Below are 15,591 nucleotides of genomic sequence, written 5' to 3'. Positions count from 1 at the left end.
CATTCACTCAGAGCACAACCATCTCCACACTTCCCTCCAGCTGCCTGCCAGACCCCCAAACCTTCTCTGCTGTAGGCGAGCTGGTCTGGAACTTGGAGAAACCTAGGAAGATGATTCTATCTGGGGTCGGCAGAGCTGGGGACAGGGGCTTCCATGCAAAGCAGGTGCTTGCCCATAACAACAAAGAATACCATGTCGGGAACGCCTTTCACTATGGATCTTCCCCTGTGAATGGGGCACGTTGGATCCATTTTAGAGAGAAACAGAGACTCCTAGGCAGTGGACACTGTAGGTCCTAGCATGGGTGAGAAATCTGCTGACATTGCTCTCTTGCTGAAAGAGAAAAGTTGAGCGAGCTCGGAGTGAGTGTGTGTGTGTGAGTACGTGTGTGTGTGTGTGGAGGCTGGAGTACTCTTTGATCGGCAACACTTAGGGGCAAAGAAGCAACTTTTTTTTTTTTTTTACTGGAATCAAGACTTTACTGGGTGACCTCAGGGTGCTATCTGCAACGATAACCACACTACCCTGAAGGCTGAAGCTGGGTGCATCGGACACCCCCCCCCCCCGAGACGTCAATCTCTGCTCAAGGTCCCCGTGGAGGGGTGGCTCAAGTAGTGCCTCCATTGACACAAGGTGCTTTGAAGGACAGGGGCTGGCCCTGGGAGCATGGCGTCCTTGGATGCTGTAGGCGCTGGACAGCGTCCCCCAAGTGGGTCTGAAAGGTCTCCATCTCAGCCAGTCGCCGCTCCTGAGGGGGTTAGCAGCAGGGGGCTTAGAGCCAGCAGAGGGCTGCACCCCAACCCTTACTCTTACACCCCTCAGACCCACATGTCCCAGGACTGGGCTGGCATCTCACCAGATTTTTCATCCTGTGACTCTCCCTGCTTGGAAAGTCATGCTCAGAATCCGACTCTGAGTTCCTGCAGGGGAAGGGGGTGGGGGGTGTCGGGAGAGCCAGAGGTTAGAGGCTAAGGGAATCCCTTCCAGCTCCTGGTTAGAGACCCAGACATTCAGAGGGGCGGGGCTTGGGGCTGGAGGCGGGGCTTGTATAGACTGGAGGGCGGTGCCTAAGGTGCCTCTGATTCCAGCCTGACCCTGAAGAAAGATGGGATGTCGGAGCTTGGAACGGTCAACAGGAGCTGGGGCTTGGCTAACCCTGAGTGGAGCCGGGGCTGGGTAAGGGAAGCGCTCAGCCTGGCTGCTTGGGGGGCCTGGACTGGCGTATGTGGGGGGTGGGCCCACTTCGGGGCGGGACTGACCAAGAGGCGGGGCCTGAACAGATTACTGGGGGCGCGGCTGACCTAGGGGTATGGCCGTCCAGGCGCGACTGACAGGCACAGCCCCCCCTCCACTCCGGGGGCAGGCCCGTCTTGGCGGGGGCGGGGCTAGCGGCGGGGGTGGGGCTCACCCAGCGCGGAGCCTGGAGTCCAGGTCCTGCAGCTGGCCCCGCAGCTGCTGCTGCTGCTCCGTCAAGGCCCGGATGTGGGTGCTCAGCGACTCCACCAGGCGGGCCAGTGCTTTCTGCTCCTCGCGCAGGGCGGCCACCTCGCCCTGCAGCTCCGTTAGCTATGCGGGAGACATCAGCTGTAATCCGACCCACCCGCCATCGTCCCGCCCCTTCGTCTCCCGGGAGACCCTGTCCTCCTCCCCGTCTGAGTCCCGGGCGCTCGGGCCACGTCACCGCCCGGGGAAGCACGGCTGCGGTCGTGCGAGGGGGTAAAGCCCAGACGGCGGGCTCCGAAAGCGAGATCTCCGGAGCAAGGCGCCGACCGGGGCTGCACCCCACCTTGCCCAGGGGTCGCGGCGTGTCCGGTGCGTGGTCTCGATCTCGCGGCTGGTCCAGCTGGCGCTGCCAGGGCACCGACGGCTTCCGAGGCAGCGAGGCCGAAGCCCCGATTCGGGGTCTGCCGCGGGGCGCGGCGCTGGAGTGCAGGGAGTCCTTGGGGCGCGTCCGCGGTCCCGCAGACGGGCGGCGGCGAGCGGGGCGCCGGGCAGGGACGCTCTGCGTGCGTTGCACCGGCCGCTGCCGCCGCGGGAGTCGGTCCTCATCGGGCCGCGGCCGGGCCCAGCTCCCCGCGCCGAGAAAGCTACGCAGGGACTGGCTCTTGGAGATGAGGGGCGTGTGCTTTGGGAGGTCCCGGGGGGCCACGAAGCCAGGTTTTTCCCCTGCGGACAAGCTGCGGGTGGGGTGGGAAGGTTCAGATCCTGGAAGGACTCCTGACGTGACCCTATGCCGACCTCTGAGCACCACCTCTGGACTTTTAGATCCATAAAACTCCTTTTGACTTATGACCCAGTCCTTAACTTCTATTATACCATTCTCTCTATGACCCCTGCTGTAACTCCAACCTAACCTTTGATCTGTCTGAGCCTAGTCCCTGACCTCTGACCTCTGATGTAATGTGACCCTTGACCTGACCCTTTCCAAAGCCTCTGATTCCAGTGGGACCCTGCACTTGACCTCTGCTCATAAAAGTCTTTCTTCCCAGTGTGAACTTATTTCCTCACCAATCTCTGCATATGATCCTGCCTCCTCCCCCACACCACTGGAATCCAGATCAGACTTGTGGTTACCTGGAGTGGACCTGGGCCGGGGGCGGTAAGAGACGCATCGGCACAGACACAGGCACAGGCCGGCCCTCCTCGATGGCTCGCAGGATGGTGGGCAGGGGTTCTAGGCTGTCACAAGTGGCCTGGCCAGGTAGGCAGGGAGGATGCGGAACATTCAGAACCCACCAGCTTTCTTGCCTCCCTCCTCTGCATCACGGGCTTTGGGCTCGGGGTCGTACCTGGTCCAGCTCTGCAAAGATGGTGCAGAGCTGCGCGTGCAGAACAGCCAACTGGAGCGCCAGGTCGCTGCTGCTCTGATAACCACCGGGGGCTGCGCCGGCATCTACCATGGCCACCTGCTCCAGGAAGCGCTGCATGGCTGGCCCGTGGTCCTCCAGGAAACCATTCATGAAACCCATGTAGGCTTCCTTCTCGCCAAACCTGCGTTGTCAGGGCCAGGCTGGGTGAGTCACGGCAGGCACAGGCCACCCCCCTACGCCCCCTCGCACGGTTTGCCCAGGCTTCCACCACCTACGGGGCACAGTTGGCAAGGTTCTGGATGACCTTGGCGATCAGCGTGAGGGTGCGGGCTGGGCCGGGTGCCGGGTGTTCTGGGGCCAGGCCAAAGAGGCTGGGTGCCAGGATGGCGGGGCACAGGAGCCGCAGGAAGAGGGAGGCACACACCAGTCGGGGGCCCAGCGCCTCAGAGCCGCGAGTTTTGCACGCTTCTCGCCAGCTTGAGAACACGGTGGCCAGCTCTGCCGGGAACCAGCTAAAGGCAGAACAGGGTGGTGGTCAGAGAGAGTATAAAGTTCACACAGGTGATCAAGCTCCTAAACTCAGGGGTCCGTGTTGTGCCACAGTGGATGAAGCCACCACTTGCAAAAAGCCGGCATCCTTTCTGGGGACCTGTTTGAGTCCCGACTGCTCGATTCTGGTCCAGCTCCCTGCTAACGCACCTGGGAAAGCAGCAGAAGATGGCCCAAGTGCTTGGATCCCTGCACCCACATGAGAGACCAGGATAAAGCTACTGGCTCCCAGCTTTGGCTTGGCCCAGCCTTAGCTTTGTGGCTATTTGGGCGAATGAACCAGTGGTTGGAAGATCTCTTTTTGTCTCTCCATATCTGTGTTACTCTGCCCTTCCAACCTAAAGTCAGGCTTTGCAGTTACAAGTGCACTTGGGGTCAGGGTGTAGATTTTGGGATGTGGGGTCACTTGGGGACAGATGTCAGGAGCTTGAGATGTGGTTCAAACAGGACAGAGCTACTATCCACATCCACCATGGCCACCTGGCTCAGGAAGCCTCGTGTGGTTGGAGCATGATCCTTCAGGAAACTCACGCAGTTGAGACTGAAGGAAGATGGGGTGGAGGGGTTACAGGGTCACAAAGAGGGTCAGAAGTCATTGGGGTTGAAGTCCCAAGAGACATGGGATTGGGCATGCAAGTGGAACGCCAAGTTGTGTGGGGTTTGGGAGGCGGGGTCATGGGATTGGGGGAGGGGTCAGGGAATGTGCTTAAAGGACAAGGCATTGGTTTGAGTTACCTGGGTCATGTGGTATGGCCTTGGTTGCAAGCTCTGGCCAATAAAACCTCAGGACACCTAGTTAAACTTGAATCTCTGATAAGCATTGAATATGGTGTTTTGCAGAACCACATCCCAAATATCACATCAAATGTAAGTAAGCATCCCAAGTTTCATCCGGCCACCGTAATTGAGGGTGGGGGGAGGGTTGGTCAAGGTTAGCAGCGGGGCTGCTGGGGCCCCGATTCTCACTCGTAGGAGTGGACGATGGTTTCGAAGACCTCCTCACAGCTGTTCCGGAGTCTGGTCTGGTGCTGGGGCAGCTCTGGGGCAGGACATTTACTGGGGTCCACCTCACAGTCCTCAGTGGAGGCACAGAGACGCTGCACGACCTGCCCTGAAAGCCCAGCACAGTCGCACAGGGGTTGGGGCCACGACCATGCCAAAGCACCACACCCAGCCTTCACCTCTAGCTCCAACTCTCACCACTCATCCTTGGGAGGAGGCCCCAACCGCTCCCGGGATGGTTCCCACCTCCGCAAACACCACACACTGGCAGAAGCATCCAGGCTCCCCGGGAGACTCCCGGCTCTCCCCCTCCCCAGCTCACCCAGGGTCTCCTGCAGGTAATCCTGGGCCACCAGCTTCATGTACTCGTCGATGGCTTTGGTGGCTAACGTGTTTTCCCGGAACAGCAGCGCCTCACGGCCTCCACAGCGAACCAGCTCGGCGGTGCCCAGATCTGTCACCAAAGCCTGGGCGGGGCGGGGCGGGGCGGGGAGGGACAGCACGTGGCGGCGGGGCGCAGACTGAGCCTGGGCAATCCAGGCCCCTGGACCGTCTCTCATACCTGGGGCACGGGCCCGGCCCCTTGTAGCTGATGCACAAGGAGTGCCGGATCTGAATCTTTACCCTCTTAGTCTTGAGTGATGAAACTCAACCCAGGCCCCGCCCCTCAAGTTATCCACAAGTGCAGCTCAAGCCCCGCCCCTGCCAAGAAGTCTCCGCCCCTCCGTGGCTCCGCCCCGTTTAGGCCTCGTCTCCCCGCTGCTGTCCAGCGCACGGGGTCCATCCGTCCGCGCGCCTCACCTGAGCCTGTCCGGTGGCCTGCAGCACGCGCACCATGGCGGCCGCCAGCTCCTCCTTGGCCTGAGCAGGTAGAGCGGGCTCCAGCGCCCCGCAGAGGCGCGCGTAGTGAAAGGTGAGGAACTCCGCCAGCTCCTTGTAGCGTTCAGACGGCAGCACCCGCAGGCGTCGCGCCCGGATCCGTGCCCGCAGCGCCGCGCCCGCCGGCGCCCCGAGCAGCGGGAACCAGCGCTCCAGGCCGGCGGCTGGCGCGCGGGGCACGGCCAGCTCCTCCAGCTCCAGCGCCACGCGGCCCAGCGCCGCAGCCCCGGAGCCGGAGCCGGAGCCACGCAGCCGCAGCGACAGGCGCCGCGCCGGTGGCAGCGCTTCGAAGTGGAAGCGCTCGGCCCAGAAGAGCGGGCCTGGGCCGGCGCGCGGTGCGGTGCGCGCCAGCAGGGCGCCGTCCAGCCACAGCTCGGCGCGCACGCCCGGGGGCGCGGCCGCCGCCGTCCGGGGCAGCCCCTTCGCCTCGTGCACCCACACGCTCAGCCACGTCTCTTCCCGCTCCACGTTGTCCTGTGGCGGGAGGGAGGACGAGAGGGGGCGCGCGTCGGAGATCAGTGGGGGAATGAGGGTGGGGGTCGCGGGAGATTCCGGGGGGGTTCCTGAGGCCCAGAGTGAGGACTTGGCGAGTGCCCGGGAGGAGTGACAACAGGTTTCGGTGCCAGGACTTGATAGAAAGGGGCGGGTCTGACACGCAGAGTTGGCGCGGGTTGGGGTATGGATCGATAGACTAGAAGGGGCGGGGGTCTCCTCGCTGCTGCAGAAGCTGTGGGCGGGGCAGGCGTGTGTCAGGGGGCGGAGCTGGAACGCTGTTTGGGGAGCATAAGAGAGGCGTGCCCGGGAGTGGGCGGGGTGTCCACGTCCAGCCTTCTAGTGCAGGGGTGGGGTGGGGTGGGGTGGATGGCGGGGACAGTGAATGACCTGGCTGGGCTGGAACTGACGACGAAGATCCTGAATCCAGCGGTCTCTCTGAGCGGCAGAGCGACACGAGAAGCAGCGGCTCCCGCCTGCCCATGTAACCTTTGGCACCAGGGGATTCCAAGGTGACGTGGAAGCCAAAGGTGGAGCCACAGGGCTCTGCCCCTAAGCCACCCTCCAGCACCTTGGGGGCCACTCCCCGTGGGGGTGCACCCCCTGCACTTACCTGGAAGCAATGGGGCTCCCCCAGGAGGCTGGGATGCAGCGGCCAGACTCGCACGTCCCGCTCGGCGCCCAGGTCCAGCTCGGAGAGCGTGGCCAGCGATTCCCTAGAGCCTAGAGCACTGGGAGACCTGGGGGGCCTGGTTGGGTGGGGGGAGGGAGGAGGTGAGCAAGGGGTCACTCCTCCTTCCTCCCTACCACCCTGTCGCCCCTACAGGGAGAGGAAGGCTAGGAAACACTCCTTGGATCTAAACAGGATCTGGTCCCCAGGCTCTCTCTCCACCCCTTTCACATGAGGCCCCATCAATTTCAGGATAAACCCAACCCCCGTGACTTCCTGTAGTCCAAGCCTTGCGCTCATCCCCCTTGGTTGAATTCCTTGCTTTCTGAACCCCGGCTGCCCAACCCTGCTTCTGTCGCTTCCTTCAGCCTCTTGGTCATTGTACTTGCTGTTCCCTCTGCTGGAATGCTTTTCCCCACCCCCTCTCGTGGCCGACTTGACTTCCCTCCATCCTTCAGTGCTCGGCTCAAGGGTCCCTTCTTCCCTCACCCGTCCAGACCTGGGTATGTGTTGGCCAACTTTGCTACCAGCCCCTTGGCAACCCTTACCCGTCCCGAGAAGTGTTGGATCCTGCCTCTGACCTGGCCTTTTTCTTCTCTTTCAGTCTCTTGAGCAATCCCTATAGGAAGGAGAGCGTCGGGGGGCTGGGCAGACCCTGTGCTCCCTCCTCCCCAGCTCCATCCCACCCACCCCCACCTGAGATGTCCCAGAGGATCTTGGGTAAATGAGGCCCAGCTCAGGCTATATTAGTAGGAGTGACCAGGGCAGCCAACAGCTCCCATTTCTAAAGCAATCATTACTTTTTTGAAGCTCTACAGATCTCTTGTAACAGCCCACCTAGAGGCTAGCCCATTATTAGGGACATCAGGTGACACAGAGAGCCCGTGCTTTGACCCACACTGCCCAGTGCGAGGCTCCTCTCAGCTCAGTGGGCCTGGGAGTCCCTGCTGCGCCTGTCTCCCCATCATGGAAGACTCACCCTAACATTGTGCACTTGGTTGGGGTTAGCAGTCTCCGTCTCAGTCCTTCCCAGGCTCCGATCTGTGTGAGTGTGTATTGGGGAGATTGGGAAGTCAAATCATTTTGGGGATGCCCGAAGAGATCCCCCAATGCCCCAGCCTGACCTTTCTCCCTGCCACCCTGCCCCAACATTCAAACTTACCTGGGTCTCTGTAGTTCCCCATGGCCACTTGGATGCTGCCTTCGGAGCTGGCACTTCCCACCCGGGGCCGTCGAAGACCCTGTAGGCAGTCAGAAAGAGGAGGCTGGCAGAGGGAGAGGCAAAAGCTGCCTGTCATCCTCCCTCCCACCCCACCTCTGAGGAGGAGGAGGAGGAGCATGGGAGGGGGCGGGGCTGGGGGTGGGCAGTGAATGACCTGGCTGCCTGCTTGCCCAGGCGCCCATCTCACCTCCTCTTCCCCGCCAAATAGCACCAGCCTCCCGTCCAGCAGGGTAAAGCTGCCGATGTCCCAAACAGGTGCATCAGGAGTGGGAGCCTCGGGAATCTGTGGGACAGTGGGCTCCGGCTCTGGGAAGATGGGGGACACACTCAGAGACCCAGGAGCCCTTCCTTGTTCCTCCCTCCAGCCAACCTCTCCATTCGCCGAGCCCCATCTGAGATTCTCTCCTCGGTGCCGCTCAGGAGCCATGCCAGGCTGCGTGTGTGACCTTGGGCCAGTTGCTGCTTCTCCCTGGGCCTTGTCCTCACCAACCCTGTTCCACGGGACCATATCTATCTCTCCACACACTTCCCGTTAATCCATCAGAAATAATCATGAGGCTGTTATAGAGCAAGTGTTGTGGTTCAGTGAGTTAAGCCATCCCTTGGGATGCTCACATCCCATTTCCAAACGTAGCTTCTGCTAATGCACCCTGAGAGGCAGCAGATGCAAGTGCTTGGGTCCCTGCACCCATGTGTGAGACTTGGATGGAGTTCCTGGCTCCTGGCTTCAGCGTGGCCCAGCCCTGGCTGTTGTGGGCATTTGATTTGGAGAGTAAACCAGAGGATAGATGACATAGCACACTCTCTTTCTCTGTTAGCCTTTCAAGTAGCTGAGAAAATAAACATTTTTTTTTAATATTTATTTATCAGATCCTGTTGCTGTGAATTCGTTCTGAGAGGAGGAGTGTGTGGGGGGGTGCAGGAGACACAGAGTCACCACACAGACCCTGGGAGTCAGGTGAAAGTGGGCCAGAGGTGAGCAGCCTGCAGACTCGTTTATTTCAGTTGGTACAGCAGCTTAAATAGCCAAGGCAGCCAATCCGGTCAAGGGGCGGTTTATGCCCTAACCAATCACAGCCTGTTGCCAGGCAGTTTCCGAAGCCATCCAATCACAACCTATTGCCAGGCAGGCTCCATTGCCATGTGGTTTCCAAAGCCATTCCTAAGTAACTGAAGCTTGCTTGCCAGCGGCCATCTTGGCATGGCCATCTCATTCCAACACATTGGCCAGCATTGTGACACAGTTAAGCCACCATCTGCAATGTTGGCATCCATTATGATTGCTGGTTCGAGTCCTGGCTGCTCCACTTCCAATGCATCTTCCCACTAATGCACCTTGGGAGGCAGCAGACTCAAGTGCTTGGGTCCCTGCCACCCACATGGGAGACCCAGATGGAGCTGCTGGATCCTGGTGTGGGCCTGGCACAGCTCTGGGTATTGTGGCCATTTGAGAAGTGAACCAGCAGATGGAAGATACCTCTCTCTGGCTCCCTCTGTAACTAAATACATTTAAAAAAAGTTTTTTTTTAAAAAAGATTTATTTAATTTAAAGGCAGAGTTATATCCATTGGTTCACTACCCAAATGGCCAGGACTGGGCCAGGCCAAAGCTGGGAGCCAGGAACTCCATCTAAGTCTCCCACTTGGATGCCAGGGGCCCAAGCACTTGGGCCATCTTCCACTGTTTTCCCAGGCACATTAGCAGGGAGCTGGATCAGAAGTGGAGAAGCTGGGACTCGAACTGGCCCATATGATATTTTGGTGTTGGTGCTACAAACAGCGGCTTAACCCGCTACGCCGTAGCACCAGCCACAAAAACTATTGTAACAGAAGCCTAGGGCTGTTGAATGGCTTGCTAGGGTCACACAGCTTGTGAATAGCTGAGCCAGGCTTCAGAGACAAACATTTCTTCTCTTAATCAAAACAGTGGGTAGATCTAATAGGTTAAAAAAAAAAAAAAGACCAGAAGCCAAGAACTATGGGAACTATGGTTCCTTACCTAAACAACTAATCTAAGGCAGAAAGTATTCAAAGTTTGAGAAAGGAACAAAGTTTGGCCACAAGGGGGGGTCACTTTCTTGGGGAAGGGACGGTGTTGGCCAGTGAGGTCAGGGAGGACGTCCAACAGGGGAGAAGAGTTTGAACCAGAGAAGCCTCAGGTGCCAGTTGGAGGAACTAGGTTTTATCCTGGGAGTAATGGGAGGTGTTAGGGTAGGTGATGAGAGGATCTGCTCAGGAGTCAGCTGTCTCCGGGTCTCGTGGTGTGGGGATTGCTTGGTTGCAGAGTGGGAGTATGAGGGGGGCCATTTGGGACACTTGCATCTCATATCAGTGACTGGGTCCACATCCCTGGCTTCTCACTTTTTTCAAATATCGATTCATTTATTTGAGAGACAGAGTTAGAGAGAGAGAGAGAGAGATCGAGAGAGAGAGAGATCGAGAGAGATCTTCCATCTGCTGGTTCACTCCCCAAATGGCCACAATGGTCGGAGCTTGGGGGAAGTCAGGAGCCAGGGGCCAGGAGCTTCCTCTGGGTCTCCCATGGGGGTGTAGGGGCCCAAGCACTTGGGCCATCTTCTGCCGTTTCCCAGGCCATCAACAGAGAGCTGGAACAGAAGTGGAACAGCTGGGACTCGAACCGGTGCTCATATGGGATGCTGGCACTGCAGGTGGCAGCTTTACCTGCTATGCCACAGCGCCAGCTCCCAGAGCCTTCTTCTGAAGTTCATTTTTCATCAGATTCTGGCTTCAGCCTGAGCCAGTGCTGGCTGCTGTGGGCATTTGAGGGAATGAACCAGCAAATGAAAGCTAACTCTCTCTCTCCCTCTCAATCTGTCTCTTAAATAAAAATAAATACAGTTGTTTTTTAAAGCTGGAGATATGAATGAGAGAGTTAAATGAACTTCCAGCAGTTAGCCCTCTACTCTCTAGCTTTACCACCAGTGGCTGTTAAGGGACAACCACCATGCATGAATAGGTCACTTCCAGTATGCAGTGTCCCAAGGCACTCATTTCCATGGCCTCCTGGTCCTCTCTGGATTCCCACTGTGTGAGTCCTGGCACCAGCTATCATTTTAGTGTTGGCGTGTTTGTTGGCTGTCACCTCCTTCCCCCCACCTCCAACCACCACCACCACCATTGCTGTGAGTGTACCAGGCAGAGTGCCAGCTGTCTCAGTCCCTGCTGTATTCTTATTGCCTAAACCAGGGTCTGGCACACAAAATGAAATGTTGCACCCTTCAAGGTAGGGATCGGAATTCCCGTTTAACTGATGGGGCAAACTCAGGCTCCAGGGGGTGCAGAAACTAAGACACAAAGGCTCAAAGGAAGAAGAGCAAGGAGGCGGAGGCAGAGGACCCGCCAAGGACAGACCCAACGGCACCAAGAGCAGTTTGACGTCTGGATGAAGTTACTGCGCCTCTATGGTCCTGCCTCTTCCACAGGCTGGACCACCCGCCATGCCCACAGATACCCCCTCCCTGGCTACTCCCCCAGCCCCTCTCTAGGTGGAAAGAGGGAAGAGCTGGGGCCCCAGTCGCTTCCTGCCTGACTTTCGTACTCCCCACAACTTCCTGTGTCTGTGCGGCTGATGCTTCTTTGGAGGCAAACACGACTAAGCATCCGGCCGCCTAGCCTGGCCAAGCTCAGGGTAGAGGAGTTGGGGGAAGGGGAGAAAGCCACGTACCTGGGGTGTCTGTCTCTGGTTCTGGCTCCGGTGGTGGGGTCTTCTGTTTCCCCCAGAGGGTCTTGGAGAGCCGGAGGCGACTGGTTCGTGACTCCTTGGGGGGTGCAGACAGCACCCGACGGAACAGCGAGCGAGAGGCTGGCTGGGGACTCACCATGGACTCCTGGTGGCTCAGCGCCCTTCCCCAGCCTGCCAGCCGGGCCCAGCGGAACCCTCCGGCCCCTTTCTCCCCGTTGCCCCCTGTGTGCCAGCGGTAGGAGGTCAGTGGCGAGGAGGCTGCCGGCTGGGGCTGGGGAGCCTGGCTCGGTGATGGTGGTGGGTCCATGGCGGGGCTTCTCCTGGGAGGCACAAGACAGGGTCACGGTTCTGCCCAGTGTCTGCCCTCATCTTGGCACCCTCTCCCACTCCCACTCTGCCCCCCAGGGAGGCCCCTTAGCCAGGGGGAGGCCCCTTGCACTTGAGCCCTTACCTAATTCCCTGAAGAGCCCCACAACCCGGCAGACGTCTGTACCCTGCCTGGCTTCCTCACGCTGAGCCTGGGGCCACGTGACCCTGTCTGTCCCTCCCTGCCCCACAGCCAGGCTGGGAGGGCACAGTAGGGGCAGGATGAGGGGGCGGGGACGAGGGAGGTGGCAGAGCAGGTTTCTGACAAGAAGGACCCACCGTGCCTCGCTGGACCAGGCGGCAGCACCTGCTGCTTTCCCCAAAAGCCTCAATTACCTTCTCTGTACAATGGGTACATGCTGAACAAATGTCGGTGAGATTATGGAGAACCCTGAACTCTCAACCATGGCTGGCTGGGTCATGTCTGCGGGGTGCCCCCAAACAGATGTGTCCACCAGAAATATTAGGGTTCGCCATAGATCCAGACTAGAAATAATCCTAGTTCAATGATAGTACAGTGGATGAATGATGGTCTTGTCACACAGTGGAAGATACCTTATCTTGGTTTGTGGAACATGGAATTAAAAGATGGGGGAGGGTGTTAGGTGCGGTGATTAAGATGCTATTTGGGGCCAGCGCTGAAGCTCAATAGGCTAATCCTCCGCCTTGTGGTGCCAGCACACCAGGTTCTAGTCCCAGTCGGGGCGCCGGATTCTGTCCCGGTTGCCCCTCTTCCAGGCCAACTCTCTGCTGTGGCCCGGGAGTGCAGTGGAGGATGGCCCAAGTGCTTGGGCCCTGCACCCCATGGGAGACCAGGAGAAGCACCTGGCTCCTGCCTTCGGATCAGTGCGGTGCGCTGGCCGCAGCATGCTGGCCGCGGCGGCCATTGGAGGGTGAACCAACGGCAAAAAGGAAGACCTTTCTCTCTCTGTCTACTCTGCCTGTCAAAAAATTCAAAAAAGATGCTATTTGGGGGGCTGTGTTGGGGCACAGGGGGTCCAGCAGCTGCCAATGTCCCATATTAGAGTGCTGGGTTGAGCCTCCATTCCTCTGCTTCTGACCCAGCTTCTTTCTAATGCACCTGGAAAAGCAGCAGATGGGAGAGTAGTGGGTCAAGCGGCCACCTGCAGCACCAGCATCCCATAGGGGCACCGGTTCAAGTTCCCACTGCTCCACTTCTGATCCAGCTCCCTGCAATGTGCCTGGGAAAGCAGTGGAAGATGGCCCAAGTGCCTTGATGCTTATACCCACATGGGAGGCCCAGTCCTGGCTGTTGCGGCAATTTGGGGAGTGAATGCATGAAGGATCTCTCTTTGTCTCTGCCTCTCTGTAGTTCTGCCTTTCAAATAAATAAATAAAAAATTTTAATAGGAAGGCAGCAGGTGATGGCTCAAGTGCTTGGGGTCCTGTCAACCATGTGGGAGACTCTGATGGAGTTCCTGGTTCCTGGCTTGGACCTGGCCCAGCCCTTGTCTGTTTCGGTCGTTTGGGAAGTGACCCAGTGGATAAAATTACCCCCCCCCCCGCCCCCCCATGGATAAAAGATCCCTCCCTCTGTTTCTCCCTCTCATGCTGTTCATGCTGTGTCTTGCTTGCTTGCTCGCTTGCTTGACAGGCAGAGTTAGACAGTGAGAGAGAGAGACAGAGAGAAAGGTCTTCCTTCCGTTGGTTCACCCCACAAATGGCTGCTACAGCCAGTGCGCCACGCCGATCTGAAGCCAGAAACCAGGTGCCTCTTCCTGGTCTCCCATGCGGGTGCAGGGCCCAAGCACCTGGGCCATCCTCCACTGCCTTCCAGGCCACAGCAGAGAGTTGGATCGGAAGAGGAGCAACCGGGACAGAATCTGGTGTCCCAACCAGGACTAGAACCCGGTGTGCCGGCGCCGCAGGCAGAGGATTAGCCAAGTGAGCCGCGGTGTCGGCCCTCATGCTGTGTCTTTCAAATAAATAAATTTTCAAAAAAAAAAAAGAGGCTTTTATCCAGGAGTTCGGGTTTGAGTCACAACTCTGGTTGCAATCCAGTCTCCTGCCAGTGGGTATTCTGGGAGGCAGCAGTTGATAGTTCAAAACCAGGATTGATGGGGCCAGTGCTGTGGTGCAGTGGGTTAAAGCCCTGGCCTGAAGTGCCAGCAGACCATACGGGTGCAGGTTCTAGTCCCGGCTGCTCTATTTCTGATCTAGCTCTCTGCTATGGCCTGGGATAGCAGTAGAAGATGGCCCAAGTCCCTAGGCTCCTGCACCCATGTGGGAGACCCAGAAGAAGCTCCTGGCTCCTGGCTTTGGATTGGCGCAGCTCCGGCCATTGCAGTCATCTGGGGAGTGAACCAGCGGATGGAAGACCTCTTTCTCTAACTCTGTCTTTCAAATAAATAAAATAAATCTTAAAAAAAAAAAAAAGTCAGGATTGAGTTTTAGGCTCCCTGCTGCTGCTGCCGCCTTTTTTTTCCCCTCTGGGATTTAGAAAGGAAGGCAGAGCTACTGAGAGAGAGAAGGAGAAGCAGAGAGAGGGAGAGGTCTTCTATCCACCGGTACACTCCCCAATTGGCTACAGTGGCCAGAGCTGGGCCGATCTGAAGCCAGGAGCCAGGAGCTTCTTCTTGGTCTCCCACATAGGGAGACCCAAACACTTGGCCATTTTCTGCTGCTTCCCAGGTGCATTAGCAGGGAGCTGGATTGGAAGTGGAGCAACTGGGACTCGAACCGGTGCTCATATGGGATGCCAATGTCACAGGTGGTGGCTTTACCTGTTATGCCACAATGCCAGCACCCTGAATTCCATTAAAAATATTTTACTTATTTGAGAGACACAGAGAGAACTTCCATTGACTGGTTTACTCCCCAAATGCCTGTAATAGTTGAGTCCAGGACAAAACCAGGAGCCTGCAACTCCATCTGGGTCTCCCACACGGGTGCAGAGGTCCAAACACTTGTGCCGTCTTCTGCTGCTTTCCCAGGTGCATTAGCAGGGAGCGGGATCGGAAGCCAGGAAGAAACTGGCTCTCTGGTATGGGAGGATAGCACTACAGGCAGTGGATTTGAATGGCTGCACCAAGCCAGCCCTGCCTTTTCTTTACTGAAGTGAAAATTCACATAGCACACATTTAACACGTTCTATTTTTTGAGCTGGGTGCTGCCTGCCTGGGTGTGGTTCCTAGCAGAAACTCATCAGCCGTGCATTCTGCTGTGTGATCCTGTATTGGTTACTCCTCCTGTCCATGGTTCCTTGAAGAAATAAAAATGCAAAAGGTGAGTCCACGGTGTTTCTGAGGAATAAGTGAGCGGGTGTCATTCGGACCCAGAAACTGGACTGCAGGGGGTGGCGCGCCAGCTGGCCCCTGTGTCACCGTTTGACGTCCGGGGAGTCACTTCCTCTCTCTCAGACTAGGTTTCCTTGTTTGTATGGCAAGATGATAATATCAGTTTCAAGAGGTTCATAAGGTGAGTCTTTGTTGATTCAACAAATGTCTCCTCAGTGTCTACTACATTGAAGAAGCCCCGGGGAATGAGATAACTGTGGTTCCTGCCTTCCTGAAGCCCACCGGTCACGGAGAGAGACAGATCCTAAATGCGAGCACAGGACATTTGTGGCTAGTGAAGGGCACTGGGATGTGAGCCTTGAGGCACAGCAGGGTAAGCCACTGCCTGAGATAGCTGCATCCCGTATGGACACCGGTTCGAGTCCCGGCTGCTCCACTTCTGCTCCAGCTCTCTGCTAAGGCACCTGGGAAAGCAGCCGCAGATGACTCAAGTGCTTCAGTCCCCGCTACCCATGTGGGAGAATGGCATGGAGTTCCTGGATCCTGGCTTCGGCCACATGCAGTTCTGGGCTGTTGTGGCCATTTGGGGGGGGGGGGGCGGGTGAACCAGCGGATGGAGGATCTCTCTCTCTCTCTCTCTCT

At 57.8% G+C, this 15,591-nt stretch overlaps 1 protein-coding gene across 1 annotated transcript; it reads right to left on the bottom strand.

The window, feature by feature from the left end:
- Nucleotides 1-447: 447 nt before the first annotated feature.
- RASAL3 (RAS protein activator like 3) lies at nt 448-11,953 on the bottom strand. Its single transcript, XM_051837907.2, has 18 exons — nt 11,778-11,953; nt 11,309-11,646; nt 7,812-7,930; nt 7,565-7,643; nt 7,382-7,443; nt 6,951-7,021; nt 6,346-6,481; nt 6,123-6,221; nt 5,163-5,714; nt 4,684-4,828; nt 4,326-4,470; nt 3,086-3,322; nt 2,790-2,991; nt 2,575-2,693; nt 1,787-2,177; nt 1,409-1,566; nt 857-920; nt 448-748 (listed from the first exon to the last, which is right to left on the bottom strand). Exons 2-18 carry the CDS (start codon nt 11,631-11,633, stop codon nt 608-610), a joined length of 3,045 nt encoding a protein of 1,014 aa, XP_051693867.2. The 5' UTR covers nt 11,634-11,646; nt 11,778-11,953; the 3' UTR covers nt 448-607.
- Nucleotides 11,954-15,591: the final 3,638 nt, after the last annotated feature.

Source organism: Oryctolagus cuniculus, chromosome 16 (genome assembly GCF_964237555.1).
Source record: "Oryctolagus cuniculus chromosome 16, mOryCun1.1, whole genome shotgun sequence".
NCBI classification, from domain to species: Eukaryota; Metazoa; Chordata; class Mammalia; order Lagomorpha; family Leporidae; genus Oryctolagus; species Oryctolagus cuniculus.
Note: the sequence above shows the minus strand (reverse complement) of the source record. Positions and strands in the feature narration are given on the sequence as shown.

Coding starts and splice junctions, on each gene's coding strand:
- RASAL3 (XM_051837907.2), bottom strand. CDS start 11,633: ATGGACCCACCACCATCACCGAGCCAGGCTCCCCAGCCCCAGCCGGCA. Junction 7,444..7,564: donor GGGGAACTACAGAGACCCAG/GTAAGTTTGAAT, acceptor ACACTCACACAG/ATCGGAGCCTGGGAAGGACT. Junction 6,222..6,345: donor GGGAGCCCCATTGCTTCCAG/GTAAGTGCAGGG, acceptor CTGGTGCCAAAG/GTTACATGGGCAGGCGGGAG.